We start from the raw sequence: 13,393 nt of genomic DNA on the forward strand, positions 1-13,393 counted from the left end.
AGCAAGCACTGCTCTTCCTGCATGAGCCTTGGGCCGGCTGGCCACCTCCTTCCTGCGTCTTTCACTCTCTCCTGTCTCTCTCTCTCTCTCTCCCTCTCTCTCTCTCTGCGCAGATATTGTGGGCACTCTGAGGCCAGATGAGAAGGCCATCATGACTTACGTGTCCTGCTTCTACCACGCTTTCTCGGGGGCCCAGAAGGTGAGCCAGAGCGGGAGGACCCCTCACTGCTGTGGACTCAGATTTTCCCTTTCTGTCATGCTCAGGTCGGCACTGTAGGCCATGTGTACCCCAGTAGAGCCCCGCTGAGCTGAACAGCCTAGGGCCATCGCGGTCTTGGGGCCCTGGGGCCGAATCTGTACCAAGGTTTCACAGACATTCTTGCGTTTGAGCATAGCCACCCATGGTAGATGGTGACACAGCTCTAACCACAGACCGGCCCGGGAATAGAAGTCTGGTGAGGCCTCTGGCTTGTCACGACCTCTACTTCAGGGCCACCTACCTGGTGAACAGAAAACTCTTTTCCTGAGAGCAGGCTGCCTCTGGAGCCAGTGTGGGCAGGAGAGGGGAGCGTGTCTGTTCTGTCCTTCGGCTCCTGCTGGACTCAACATTTCTGTGTGGAGGTCTGGGCATTTCTGTGCCCTCCAGCTGTTGAAAAGTGGCCGGACAGCAGCAGTGACCAGCCAGTGACCCAGGAGCTAAGGAGGGATGGACGTTTGTTTTGGGAACATTTACCCTCACTGGCCCCTCTCCAAGGCTTTTACCTGCCTAGGCCCTAACAGCTCCAGACACACCAGGGACTGATGGAAGCCATCAGACCCATCTGAAAGAAAAGGAGACTGAGGCTCAGACACTGTACCTGTTGCCTTCTGAAGACTGTCACCTTCAGAGTTTGAGCGTCCAGTGGGTGACTCCTCGGGCAGGCTGGCCTGCCCCTGCTTAGACTTGGATAGGTTACTTTACCTCCATTTCCCCATTTATAAGATGAAAATCCTATTGCCCCCACAGGGTGTTTCTGAGCATGAAATAATGAGCTCCAGGGCATAAGACAGTCCATGGCACAGCCAGGCTACCCAGTTCTTTCCAGACCCCTCCCCAAGTGGCCAGCTTTCAGCCCTTTCTCATGTGCCCATCATGGGTTAGATCTTGCATCTGATGTGTTGTGCTGGAGGGTCTGGGGAGGGAGGATGTTCCCCATCTCCCACGCATGCTGAGTGGGAATAGCCCCAATTAACAGCATGGCTCCCACTGGACACTCCCACAGTGGGTCCCAGACTCAAGCTGTGATTGCTTTTCCTTCTGCCTCGCCTTGGGTCTGGTAGAGGGAGGCTCTGAGGGAATGGGTGATCACTTGCTAGCAGAAAAGCCCAAGGCAGAGCAGTTGTAAGTTTGAGGACATCTGGGCTCAGAAAGCTTGTGGTTGGCATGCTTTCTAAGGCAGATGTCAGCCTGGTCGTGCGGGGAGGAGAATGGACCCTTGGGGCATTTTACGTTTCTGTCATTTCCCCAGAGGTCAGTTCAGTCCCCTCACAGTGTTTTCTAGGTGAACTCAGGCCTGGCCCTAGAGAGTTATCCTCCCTGTGTCTATCGCCAAAGCATTCATTCTTCTTTTGCACACGTAACCAATTCTGATGCCCCGGGCCACAGCAGACCAGGTTAGAGCTTGGCGGACCAGAGTATGCTCAGTTAGGGTCAGACGCTGACCCCAGCGGCTCCTCTGGCATAGGCCCTTGTGAGTCTCCCCTGGAACAAGCCCTGGTGTTAGGCCTGGGTGCTCCCTGGTGCTCCCTGCCGCATGGTGTGTGGTGCACTCCCCGGTTCACGCCACCTGTGGCTGCTCTGTTGGCCCTCTCCCTGCCCCTGTGCCACGTGTGGATGGGGAAGCGCACCGGGCCTGGAGCTGGCTCCCGGGCCTCTGATTCCCTCCTCATGGCTCTGTAGACCCTCCTCACTATTTCTGTTCCTGTTCTGTTGCCGTTCCAACTCTTCTTGGACCTTTTCTGTGCTGCCTGACAGGTACCTGCCTCCCTTCTTGTGTGGCGCTCTCCCCTCACCCAGGTTCCTAGGGTTCAGGACCTGGGGCCAGCTCTGTCTGCGGAGCCTCCCCGTGCTCCCCTCTGCCCCGTGAATTGTGAATTGTGCCTGTGTGAGCTCCTCTAGTCAGCCGCACCTCCTGAGTAGGAGCCAGAAATGGTAGAGCATGCACTGAGCACAGGCACCCCACCTCCAGCAGTGTTCCCGTTCAAGGGCGTACTCTCTCCAGTTCTTAGGTTCAGTGTCGCCCCACCCATCCCTGGGTACTAGAGGCCTGGTTCAAAGCTTCTCAGCAAGGCCCGGAGGACATGGCCGCTCAAGGCCACCATCTTACTGGAGATTCACTTCCTCTCCTTTCCTCCTCTGGGGAGTTTTCTGTGGGTCCTGGACAAGCTGCTTTCAAGGCACCTGCTTGTTAGGAGGGAGGGTCCCCAGCCCCACGCAGCCCTGACTGTACTTCCCGTCCCAGGCTGAGACCGCTGCCAACCGGATCTGCAAGGTGCTGGCTGTGAACCAGGAGAACGAGCACCTGATGGAAGATTATGAACGTCTGGCCAGTGATGTGAGTGTGTGCTCCATGCCCGAGTGAAATTGAGCAGGGAGGCCGAGAGAATGCTTGCTGCTCTTCAGGGTACCTGAGTTCAGTTTCTGGCCTCTGGGCACATTACAAGCAAAATACCCACACACATTCATTAAAAATGGAAGTTTGGGGGTTTTGTGGGGTGGGGGTGCGGTACAGAGGGAGGTAAGAGGGGTAAATGGAGCCTTACGTAGCCCAGGCTGGCCTTGGAATTTCTGACCCTCCTGCCTTTACCTCCCAAGTACCGGAATAACAGACATGGTTTTGTTGGGAAAGTAGATACAGCAATGAGACCTACAAAACCCTTGGGTTGGAGTCATCGTGCTTGAGTTCAGAACTTGGGTTCTTACCAAGATTTCAGTTGCAGCCTCCAAAGAGCACATCCTCCTAGACCTGAGGAGTCTGAGGCGCTGAATGTGAGACCGGGGCCTTGTGTATGCTAGGCAAGCACTCCCTCTGAGCCACAGCCTCGCCCCAGGCATTAAGATTTTGTGAACTGGGAAAACTTAAAAGATGTTCAACAGTCAACCCAGAGTGGTCAACTTCCACCCAGTTGAGGATTTCATACTGGCAGAGCTAGGGCCGGCCGGGATGTAGCTAGTTCCTGGGGCTCTTGCTTAATATGCTCAAGGTCCTGGCCTTGTCGGAACTAAAAGAACAAAAGGCAAAAAAATAAAAAAAGCCACCATCATTCCCAACCGCAAGAGAAGGCAGGAGTCATGCTCTTGGGTACCATTCACCAGATGCATGCCTAGCCCGGGGCCTCTGTCTTTGCCATGAGAAACTGCACTGTGCTGGTGATAACTGACTTCACTGTTCTGAGTAATGTTTGAAGATCAGTCTGTTGGCTTGTGGTACTCCTCACCCTGTCAAAGGTCAGAGTGGGTCATAATACATGAAGAAGTTTTCTATTTTAGGGGCCAGGCCTTGTATATGCACTGGCCACCCAGCTGAGGCAAAGCTATTGTATATAGGCCCTTACTATTGTGTCAGCCACAGTCACTAAACCTGGGCAGAGCAAGAGTCTCGAGGCCAGCAGTCAAAGTCCCGTGACAGTATTTTGGAAAAGGGTCTTGTCTACGTCCTATGTCCCTATAAGCTGTGGGGAGGCCCCTTCAACACTGAGCACCTCTGTAACAGCCACCATGGCTTCCTATGGGTTCACAGCTTCTGGAGTGGATCCGACGCACCATCCCCTGGCTGGAGGACCGTGTGCCTCAGAAGACCATCCAAGAGATGCAGCAGAAGCTGGAGGACTTCCGAGACTATCGGCGTGTTCACAAGCCCCCCAAGGTGCAGGAGAAGTGCCAGCTAGAGATCAACTTCAACACACTGCAGACCAAGCTACGGCTCAGCAACAGGCCTGCCTTCATGCCCTCTGAGGGCAGGATGGTCTCGGTGAGTTTACCCCCTCCCGCAGGGTCCAGGACCATCGCCTCCCAGACCACATTAGGGCATAATGCTTGCTAGCATCATCTTAAATCAGCCTTCAGAGCAGAGATGGTGAGGAGCCTCACGTTTACTTCCCTACTGTTTCTTCTGAGGTTTTACACCCAGAATTTTCTGCACTACTACCTCCAGCCATACCACAGTTTGTGTGGGCCATTTGAACCTGGAGCCCTAGTCTGCCAGGACTCCAGGATTAGAAAGTGTCTGAGATCTTTTTAAAGAGAAGGACAGCAGGACACCTGTCAGTCTCCTCTGCAACATCCATCCATTGATTTGCCCACCCACCCACTTGTGCAGAGTCATTCAGTTAGACCACAGTAATTAGTGTTTGTGTTCCTAGAGAGATGGTCAGTGGTTAGGCATTTGCCAGAGGGCCGGAGTTCAGTTCACAGTCTCCTGTAATTCCTGCCCCTGACTTCACTGTTCTGAGTAATGTTTGAAGATCAGTCTGTTGGCTTGTGGTACTCCTCACCCTGTCAAAGGTCAGAGTGGGTCATAATACATGAAGGGGCAGGAATTACACACACGCGCACGCAATAGTCCATGCTGGCCCGTGTAGACAGAACTGCAAAGTAGGGGCAGATAGGCCTCTCCATCAACATCTTGTGAGAGCCCTGCTCTCCCTCTCCTGCCCCATAGGACATCAACAATGGCTGGCAACACCTGGAGCAGGCCGAAAAGGGCTATGAAGAATGGCTACTGAATGAAATCCGCAGGCTGGAGAGACTTGACCACCTGGCAGAAAAATTCCGGCAGAAGGCCTCCATCCATGAGGCCTGGACCGATGGTATGCTTCCCGTGTCCGCTCGCCCTGTCCTCCACTGAAGTCTGCAAGCACACAGTCCCTGCTGTGTGGCGTTTGCAAGTCCCTCTCCTGACTGCAGTAATGCTGCTTTGGGTTTATGGTTAAGCATGGTTATGGGTTTTTGGTTATGGTTTTGGGATTAAGCAGCAAGGCCCTCTGCTGGCCGGGCTTCCTCTGTGCTCTGGCCTAAGGTGCCTTATAGGTGAGTCCCTTTCTGGATTATACAGAAACACAGCCAACTCTCTTCCCTGTACCTGCGCACTTGCCCTGTCTCTTCCAAGAATAGTTCCCGGCCCTGGGTTCAGCCCGCCATGCTGTCTGAGACTAGGTTTCACACCACATTGGCCCAGATGCGAGAGTATCTCTCCAGCCGCCTCCTGGCTCCCCCTGCAGATCTGAAGATGGTGCTCCCTGACTGGGTCACCACTCTGTCCCCAAGCCTGCTTCCCAGAAGCCCTGCAGCTGCCTAGCTCTGGCTCACGATGTAGAATTCCATCACGTCCTTGGCCTCTGGTTGAGACCCACTCCATCATTGAGATTCCAGATTCCCAGGAGACATAAAGGCCTCAGGAAATGCCCGTGGGAAGTAAAAGCACTCCATGCCACACTCACAGACAGTTGTCACTCAGTGGTGGCCCTGGGTTCGATCTCCGATGCCAAAACATTATTTTAAAAAGCCCTCTGGAAGAAAGCTCCCTGTCCTAGCCACTGCCACCCTGCTGGTTTGCATTTCCTCTCCTGCTCTGTGTGGTTTTCCATCTCTCCCACACCAGGCCGTCACAGGGAGTCCCCTCCACTGTGGCCATGTAATATAGCCCCAACTGTAGCCAGATGCAGAGACCTCTCTCTGGAGACCTAGGCAACGGCATAGCCCACATTAAACTGCTTTTTTTTTTTGTTTTTTGTTTTTTGTTTTTTGTCTTGTCCAAAGCAGCCCAGCTTTCCCTTCTCTGCCAAGGAGAGAGTATAGGATACAGAGGACATGGTGAGCTGAGACAGGCTAGGCTGGGTGAAGGCACTGGCTCCTTCCTTGCCTATGATGTCACATTATAGGGAATGGGGCTCTCATTTAATTTTTTCACTCGCTTATTCAATACACATCTCTAGCCAGATATAGCAACTCATGCCTTAATTACTGTACTTGGGAAACTGAGGCAGGAGGATTGCTGCAAACTCAAGGTCATCCTGGGCTATATAGAGGTTCCAGAGTAGTCTAGACTACACTGTGAGATCCTGTCTTGAGAATCCAAATACCCCGCACATGCTGGTGAATCTGAGCCACTTGGCTGTGCTTTGGCCCTATGCGCTGTAGTTTCCCAGGTGGGTTAGCCCTGCCGAGAGGACTCAGGCATATGTGCTTGCTGCCCTCCTGTGAGAGCCCTTAAGTATGTAAGGAATGTCACAACACCTGTGCCCCACACCACGTAGACAGATTATCCTAGATTACCCTGTGGTTCTCACCAAATGAGCTAAAGTATCCAGCACAGGGCTGTCAGCTGGTTTCATGAGGCAGCGGGCCTGGTGACTTCTCAGAGCTCCTTCCTTGGGAATGCCTGGGAACAGGCGTGCACTGGAAGGACTTAGGCATGAGCCCCAGCTGCAGCCAGGCCTGACGCTGGTTGACATCTTCACACACCCTCCTGTCTCTCCCACCAGCTCTGAATCCCCAGGCAGACCTGCCCATTCTTCTGAGCTCGGCCTGTATTCTGAATCATTGTAAACCCCGAGGACAGGCTGCCCTACAGCCCATCTCCGCTGCTAGGACCTAGACACCACAGCCTGCCATGGGGGAGGGGGCTCAGTAGTGGCTGGTCCCGTGTGGACGCTTTCCAAACACCAATGAGCCCCATATAGATCTCATGGCTGCCCCCATAGGACATACTTGCCAGTTCCCTACTAAAACAGCTGAGGCCTGAGTTTCTCTCAGCTGCTATTTCTGGTTCCCACCCTTGGGAGAAAGCAGTTTGGAGAAGAGAATTGCAAGCTTGCCTTGTGGTTAGGCCCTCCAGCCTGGGGCAGGGGTGGCAGGCCTGTGGAGTCAGTTTTCCAGGCCCACCTCTTGTCTGCCGGTGCCAGCCCTGGCCTAGGGCGGCTGGCAGTTGATGGGCAGAGATGAGCCTGAGCATGCCTGTGGGGCTGGCAGGCACTGACTCTGCTTTCCCGGCTTAACCATCACCTCACTAAAATTCAGCATGGCTCAAGGTCACATAGGTGCTATTGCTGGCACTGTTTTACAAATGAACGATTGGCCAAGGGTGCCAGCTGTCTGTCGGATGCTTTGGGGCCAGATCTGAGAGTGGCCCGGAGGCTTGGAAGCAGGGCTCCTTCAGAAAGGAGTGGGGGCCTGACTGCTGTCCTGGCTCGCTTTCCCCGGCTCGCTTTCCCCGCAGTCCCCTGTAGTCCCTTCACTTGCTAGCACAGCTGCTTGGGCTTTTGCTCTGGGCATGTAATTAGCCCGGCTCCAGAACTAATAACAGTGTTCCTCCCTTTTCTCCCTTCAAAGGGTCTGGGCAGCCCCACCCACTGTGCTGAGAAAGTGGGTGGGGTGACAGGATTGGGATAGGACCAGCACCCAGGAGGTGGACTCCAAAGAGCTGGCTCAGGCACGGCTGCTGGGCCTACACTCTGTGCCTGCCCCTTTCTTGATCCCACTGGGCCTGGCTGCAAGCCCAAGGGTTTCTCCCTGTCTCCATCCCCCACAAATGGGTGTCTGCAGCATTTCGACTGTCCTTCCCTCTGGGTCTCCCATCAGTAAGAAATGCATGGGAGTTACACTAAGATGGCTGTGCCAGGCCCACAAACATCAGAGTATCCCCTAAGCCTGCACAGAACCTCATAGAACATAACTGGGCTTAAGAGCTCCCGAGGGGCAAGGAAGAAGGTGCCAAGAGGTTCTAGGCTCCATCCTCTGTGGTACCAGACGCGTGCACACACCGTCTTGGATAAGCTCTGTAGCTGCTGGGCTGTTGTTCAGGTGCCTCTCTGCCACGTGTGCAGGGAAGGAGGCCATGCTGAAGCACCGGGACTATGAGACAGCCACCCTCTCAGACATCAAAGCTCTGATCCGCAAGCACGAGGCCTTCGAGAGTGACCTGGCCGCACACCAGGACCGAGTGGAACAGATCGCTGCTATCGCCCAGGAGCTCAAGTATGTGTGCACCATCGCCTGCCCGTTTAGGTTTCCATCCCCAGTTCTCACCCCTGCCTCCTCACATGCCAGGAGGGCCTTACAGAATGAAACCCGCCCATACTCTCAACACCCGTGAGAAGCATAAGGGGCCTAGGTCTCCAGCACGGAGACGGACTCTGACTGCTTGTCCCGAGTCCTCAGGCTCTAGGGGTCCCTCCTCTCCCCTGCCTGCCATTTGGGTAGCGCTCCAGTCCCCTCCTGTGTGTGGGGAGTGCTGTACAGTGAGCCCCTTGTTCTGCCTGCTCCGCCCCCACCCCCTGCTCAGAATACACTCACTGTAAGGGTTTCTGAGTGGCTGGTATCCCTTCCTCCCCCGCCCCAGTCAGATATATTTGTGCATACAGTTAGTACACTGGGCCTCAGGAGCCAGTGAATGGGGCCCTTATTCTACCGTTGCAGTGGCCGGCGGCAGCAGGAGAAGGACCCAGGGAGTGGGAGGCCTAGCCCATTACTTCATGGAAAATCTCCAGGCCCTGGAGGAGCTCCCAAAATAGCTGTCTGCTCCAAAATAAGCTCCTTGGCTAGAGCTGCTCTTTCCACAGACACCCCCACCCACTAGTCACCCCAGACTTGTGCAATTCTGCAGGGCCTTCCCACCCGTGCCAGTGGGGCCATAGCAGGGCTGGCTCCCTCCTTCCTACCACTGCTAGCTATAGGGTGCTTATTTGCATACCAGAGGCAGAACTGTGGTACTGGGACCCTTAACCTTGTCTGGTACCCCAGGGTTACCCTCCAGAGACCTCGTTCAAACCAAGGAAAGCAATGCAGAAGGCACTTTCATATGAGTGACAGGTGGGGTGCCCTGAAACAGACTTGGAGGACACGGTTACCCTCCTCTTCCGACACTTAGGTCCAAGCCACATAAGGCCTATTCCCCTGAGGCAGGGTCAGCCAGCTCCAGAAACAGCCTTTCAGTCCATACGCCACCATCAATAAGAATGATATCAGCCTAACGTTTCTCAGTCATGCATGTGCCTGGGATCTATAGTAAGGATAGGGGTGTGTGTGTGTGTGTGTGTGTGTGTGTGTGTGTGTGTGTGTGTGTGTGTGTGTGTGTGGGCGCACCCATGCATATGACAAAACTACAGGTGGTTCTAACTCCCGAGTCTGCTGTGTCGTTTCCTGTGCCCATCATACACGAACCACAGCAAGAGATCAGCACCAGTAATAATAGTACACCTGTTCGGTGGTCGTGGTTGTTGCTTCTCCAGACTGGATTTCTCTGTAGCCCTGGCTGTCCTGGAACTCAAACTCCGAGATCTGCCTGCGTCTGCCTCATGAGTGCTAGGATTAAAGGCATGTGCCACCATGCCTGACTTTAGAATAATTTTGTAATGAACTCAGACATTCCTGTTCTTTTAAGCAGTAACTAATACTATAGAAAGTCAAACTTGGGGTAACTGGACCACTGTGCCACTACTGATTTGCCTTTGTTTTATTTTGAAACAGGGCCTTTAGTTCGTAAAGACCTAAAATTCTGTAGCCCAGGCCTTAAACTCACAGTGAGCCTGCTGTTGTCTCTGCTAGATGTTGTTGAAATTGAAAGAGCAGTTGGAGCCTGGAGAATGGCTCTGTGGGTCAAAGCATTTGCCGCTAAGCCTGGAAACCTGAGTTGGATCCTGAGACTGACAGGGTGGAAGAGATAACTCCCACAAATTGTCCTGTGACCTCCACACACACACTGGATGGATGGATGGATGGATGATAGGATGGATGGATGGATGGATGATAGGATGGATGGATGATAGGATGGATGGATGGATGGATGATAGGATGGATGGATGATAGGATGGATGGATGATAGGATGGATGAAGGAAGGGAGAGCTGGAGGCATGATCAGTGCTTAAGAGTGTATTCTGGGGTCTTGTCCTCCATGAGCATACATGGTCAGATTGCTCAGCTGGTGAAGTATTTGTCCAACAAGCATGAGGGCACATTTGCATCCCAGAGCACATGTAGAAATCTGCATGGTGGTCCATGTGTGTAATCTTGGCCTAGGTGAGGTAGGACCGGTGCCACACGAGCCTGACAGCGAGAGTTCAGTCCCCTGAGCCCACTAAAAGCTGAATGTTGTGTAGCCGTGGCACTCCTGACTTCCCAGAAGATCTTGTCCAGCTAGCCTGAAGTCTATAGCCCAGCTGCAGGGTAGGCAGCAAAAAACAAATCCTGAAGGTTGTCCTCTGACCTACACACGCCTTTAGTTCCAGCACTGGGGAGGCAGAGGCAGGCAGATCTCTGTGAGTTTGAGAACAGCCTGGTCTACAAGAGCTAGTTGCAGGACAGGCTCCAAAGCCACAGAGAAACGCTGTCTCTAAAAATCCAGGAAGGAAGGAAATGTAGGAGGAGGCGGCTGGATCTCTTGAGTTCACAGCTAACCAGGTCTACAAATCAAATTCCCGGCCACCTGGGGCTTTACAGTAATGCTGTATGAGGGCAGGGGAGTGATGGAGGCAGACTGACATTGATCTCCAGCCTTCTGGCTGCCAGGCCTGGTGCCCATGCTGTAGTGAGTGGCCTAGAGTGAAAGGAAAGTCAGCCCCGCCTGCCTGCCTGCCCGCCCGCCTGTCTGCACGAGTCCAGAGCAGGGGTGTTCTTCAGTACTGCCCCCGATACACAGTGGGATCTGAAGAGCCCTGCCCACCTGCTGGGTCTCCTTACTGTCTGTGCCCCACAGCGAGCTGGACTACTATGACTCCCACAATGTCAATGCACGGTGCCAGAAGATCTGTGACCAGTGGGATGCCCTGGGCTCCCTGACGCACAGTCGAAGGGAAGCCTTGGAGGTGAGAAGGGGTGTGGCCTTACAGGGTGTCTTTAGAGGCCCTCTTGTGTCTCCTCCGCAGCTGACCTGTCTTCCCTCCCCTGTCCCCGTCCCTCTCCGTGCACTGTAGAAAACAGAGAAGCAGCTAGAGACCATCGATCAGCTGCACCTGGAGTATGCCAAGCGTGCTGCACCCTTCAACAACTGGATGGAGAGCGCCATGGAGGACCTACAGGACATGTTCATCGTCCACACCATCGAAGAGATTGAGGGCCTGATCTCAGCCCATGACCAGTTCAAGTCCACCCTGCCGGACGCCGACAGGGAGCGTGAGGCCATACTGGCCATCCACAAAGAGGCCCAAAGGATCGCCGAGAGCAACCACATCAAGCTGTCAGGCAGCAACCCCTACACCACCGTCACCCCCCAGATCATCAACTCCAAGTGGGAGAAGGTGGGCCAGGGCCATCGGACCGTGCAAGGGCTGGAGTGTCCAGGTGGGGAAGCTGTCACCTGACCTCTGCTGTTGCCCATCCCCCACAGGTGCAGCAGCTGGTGCCAAAGCGGGACCACGCACTCCTGGAGGAGCAGAGCAAGCAGCAGTCCAATGAGCACCTGCGCCGCCAGTTTGCCAGCCAGGCCAATGTGGTGGGGCCCTGGATCCAGACCAAGATGGAGGTGAGGCTACCTGTCAGCTGAGAGAGCTGGGTGTGGCCCCTGTGACCTGGGCTGCAGATTTCACAGCTCTTCCTGGTCAGCAGCCCAGTTGACCTCATAGGACTGTGCAGATGAAAATGAAAGCCTGGCTGTCAGATCTGGGCCTGGAGCTGACTTGCTTTCGGCTTCTGTGCTTTTGCTCAGCACTGCTAGACCTCTGTGAGGGCTGCAAAGCAGCTGTGAGTGACATGGTCCCTAGGGAGCCTCCTGACAGGCATGGGAGGGCTTTTGTTAGGCGGCCAGTAGCAGCTCTGCCCGCCCCCTACCCAGGTGTGCCCTCCTTGCATCTCTGCAAACCCTGAGGGCCGCGATGGCGGCTCAGGTGTTGGTAGTAGTTTCAGAGTGCGGCAATGGGGAGCCATGGGCATGGGCGTTCTGCCAGCAGCCAAGTCCTGATGCCGGATGCCTGCCTTCTGTTTTGGGGGCTTTTGTTTGTCACCAAAGACTGGGTGGGAGCAGCAAGCCTTCGGGAAGGGGCAGTAGCCAGGGCTGGGGTCACCTGGCTGTCTTCCCTGCAGGAGATTGGGCGCATCTCCATCGAGATGAACGGGACTCTGGAGGACCAGCTGAGCCACCTGAAGCAGTATGAGTGCAGCATTGTGGACTACAAGCCCAACCTGGACCTGCTGGAGCAACAGCACCAGCTCATCCAGGAGGCCCTCATCTTTGACAACAAGCACACCAACTACACCATGGAGGTGCGCCCACGCCCGGGGCCCGCAGCAGGGCTGCCCCAGCTCTACACTTTTAAAAGCCTTGTAAAGCTGAGCACAATAATCAGTGACCCAAATCTCAGCCTTCAGGGGCAGAAGCAGGGCCAGTAGGAGCAATTCTAGCCAACCTGTAGCGTATGTGGAGGGGGGGGCCTGCCTGTCTCAGAACACCAACTGTCGGGGGCTGGGGGGGGGTAAAAGTAAAGCAGAAAGCTAGTGTACACAGACATCTGAAAAACATGGTTCCCTCCGCCTGGAAGGGTCACATTCCCACCCACCTGTGCCTTAGCACTTTTAGCCTTACTTGAGCAGCAAGCCCTGGCCACCTGCTGGGCAGCCCCCAGCGCTAGAACCTGAGTGTCCCGTCCCACATTCCACTGTGCCAACCCACCATGGGGTTCCACCCCCTCAGAGGGTTAGTTATTGAGCAGTGACCAGCATAACTCTAAGCACCTTGGCCCTTGCCCCCTGCCAGACCCATAGATGGAGTAGGTGAGGTACGTGGTCGGTAAGGGCAGCCAGGAGGTAGCAGGGTCCTGTGTTCTCTGGCCACAGCTAAGGCACAGAGGCCCGTTTCCCCCAGACCTAACTTGTTGAGCACAACTGCCCATCCCATCACACTGTTCCTCCCTCAGCATATCCGTGTGGGCTGGGAGCAGCTGCTCACCACCATCGCCCGCACCATCAACGAGGTGGAGAACCAGATCCTCACCCGAGATGCCAAGGGTATCAGCCAGGAGCAGATGCAAGAGTTCCGGGCCTCCTTCAACCACTTTGACAAGGTATGCCCTCTGTCCGCCCCACCACTCTCCAGTGCTGGTGTAGCGTGGCCTTTCTTCCCATTGTGATTTCCTACCGTACCCTCTCCATGCATCCGTCCATCCATTCATCCGCCACTGTCCACGCGGTGGACAGGACCCTTGCTACTAGGATAGTGGGAAGCACATACAAGGTCAGGTGGGCAGGCCCTGCCCTCCAGGCAGAATCCTTGTCAGTCTGACCTCGGACTTGATCCCTAAAAAATTCAGATCCAGTTGACCTTTTGACCCAGTACCACAGCTGCTCGGCTTCTGTGGGTATCAGTGTGCAGCCTCTCTCCTGCAGACAGTCTGAAGGTCCCCTGTATCTTTGAGCCCTAGACTCGG

General features: G+C 54.8%; 1 protein-coding gene across 4 annotated transcripts in view; it reads left to right on the top strand.

The window, feature by feature from the left end:
* Positions 1-13,393, top strand: part of Actn4 (actinin alpha 4) — a 64,777-nt gene that overhangs the window by 48,835 nt on the left and 2,549 nt on the right. For 2 of the 4 annotated variants that reach the window (XM_051207567.1, XM_051207565.1), the window contains exons 8-17: positions 114-199; positions 2,502-2,594; positions 3,780-4,010; positions 4,701-4,848; positions 7,864-8,014; positions 10,732-10,840; positions 10,949-11,272; positions 11,362-11,496; positions 12,054-12,233; positions 12,884-13,030. In XM_051207567.1, the coding sequence (XP_051063524.1) occupies positions 114-199; positions 2,502-2,594; positions 3,780-4,010; positions 4,701-4,848; positions 7,864-8,014; positions 10,732-10,840; positions 10,949-11,272; positions 11,362-11,496; positions 12,054-12,233; positions 12,884-13,030 (1,604 nt within the window). The remainder of the gene's footprint in view (positions 1-113; positions 200-2,501; positions 2,595-3,779; positions 4,011-4,700; positions 4,849-7,863; positions 8,015-10,731; positions 10,841-10,948; positions 11,273-11,361; positions 11,497-12,053; positions 12,234-12,883; positions 13,031-13,393) is intronic. The other 2 variants (XM_051207566.1, XM_051207564.1) reach the window with 1 other exon arrangement.

The sequence above is a fragment of the Phodopus roborovskii genome, unplaced genomic scaffold (genome assembly GCF_943737965.1).
Source record: "Phodopus roborovskii unplaced genomic scaffold, PHOROB, whole genome shotgun sequence".
In the NCBI taxonomy this organism is placed as follows: domain Eukaryota; kingdom Metazoa; phylum Chordata; class Mammalia; order Rodentia; family Cricetidae; genus Phodopus; species Phodopus roborovskii.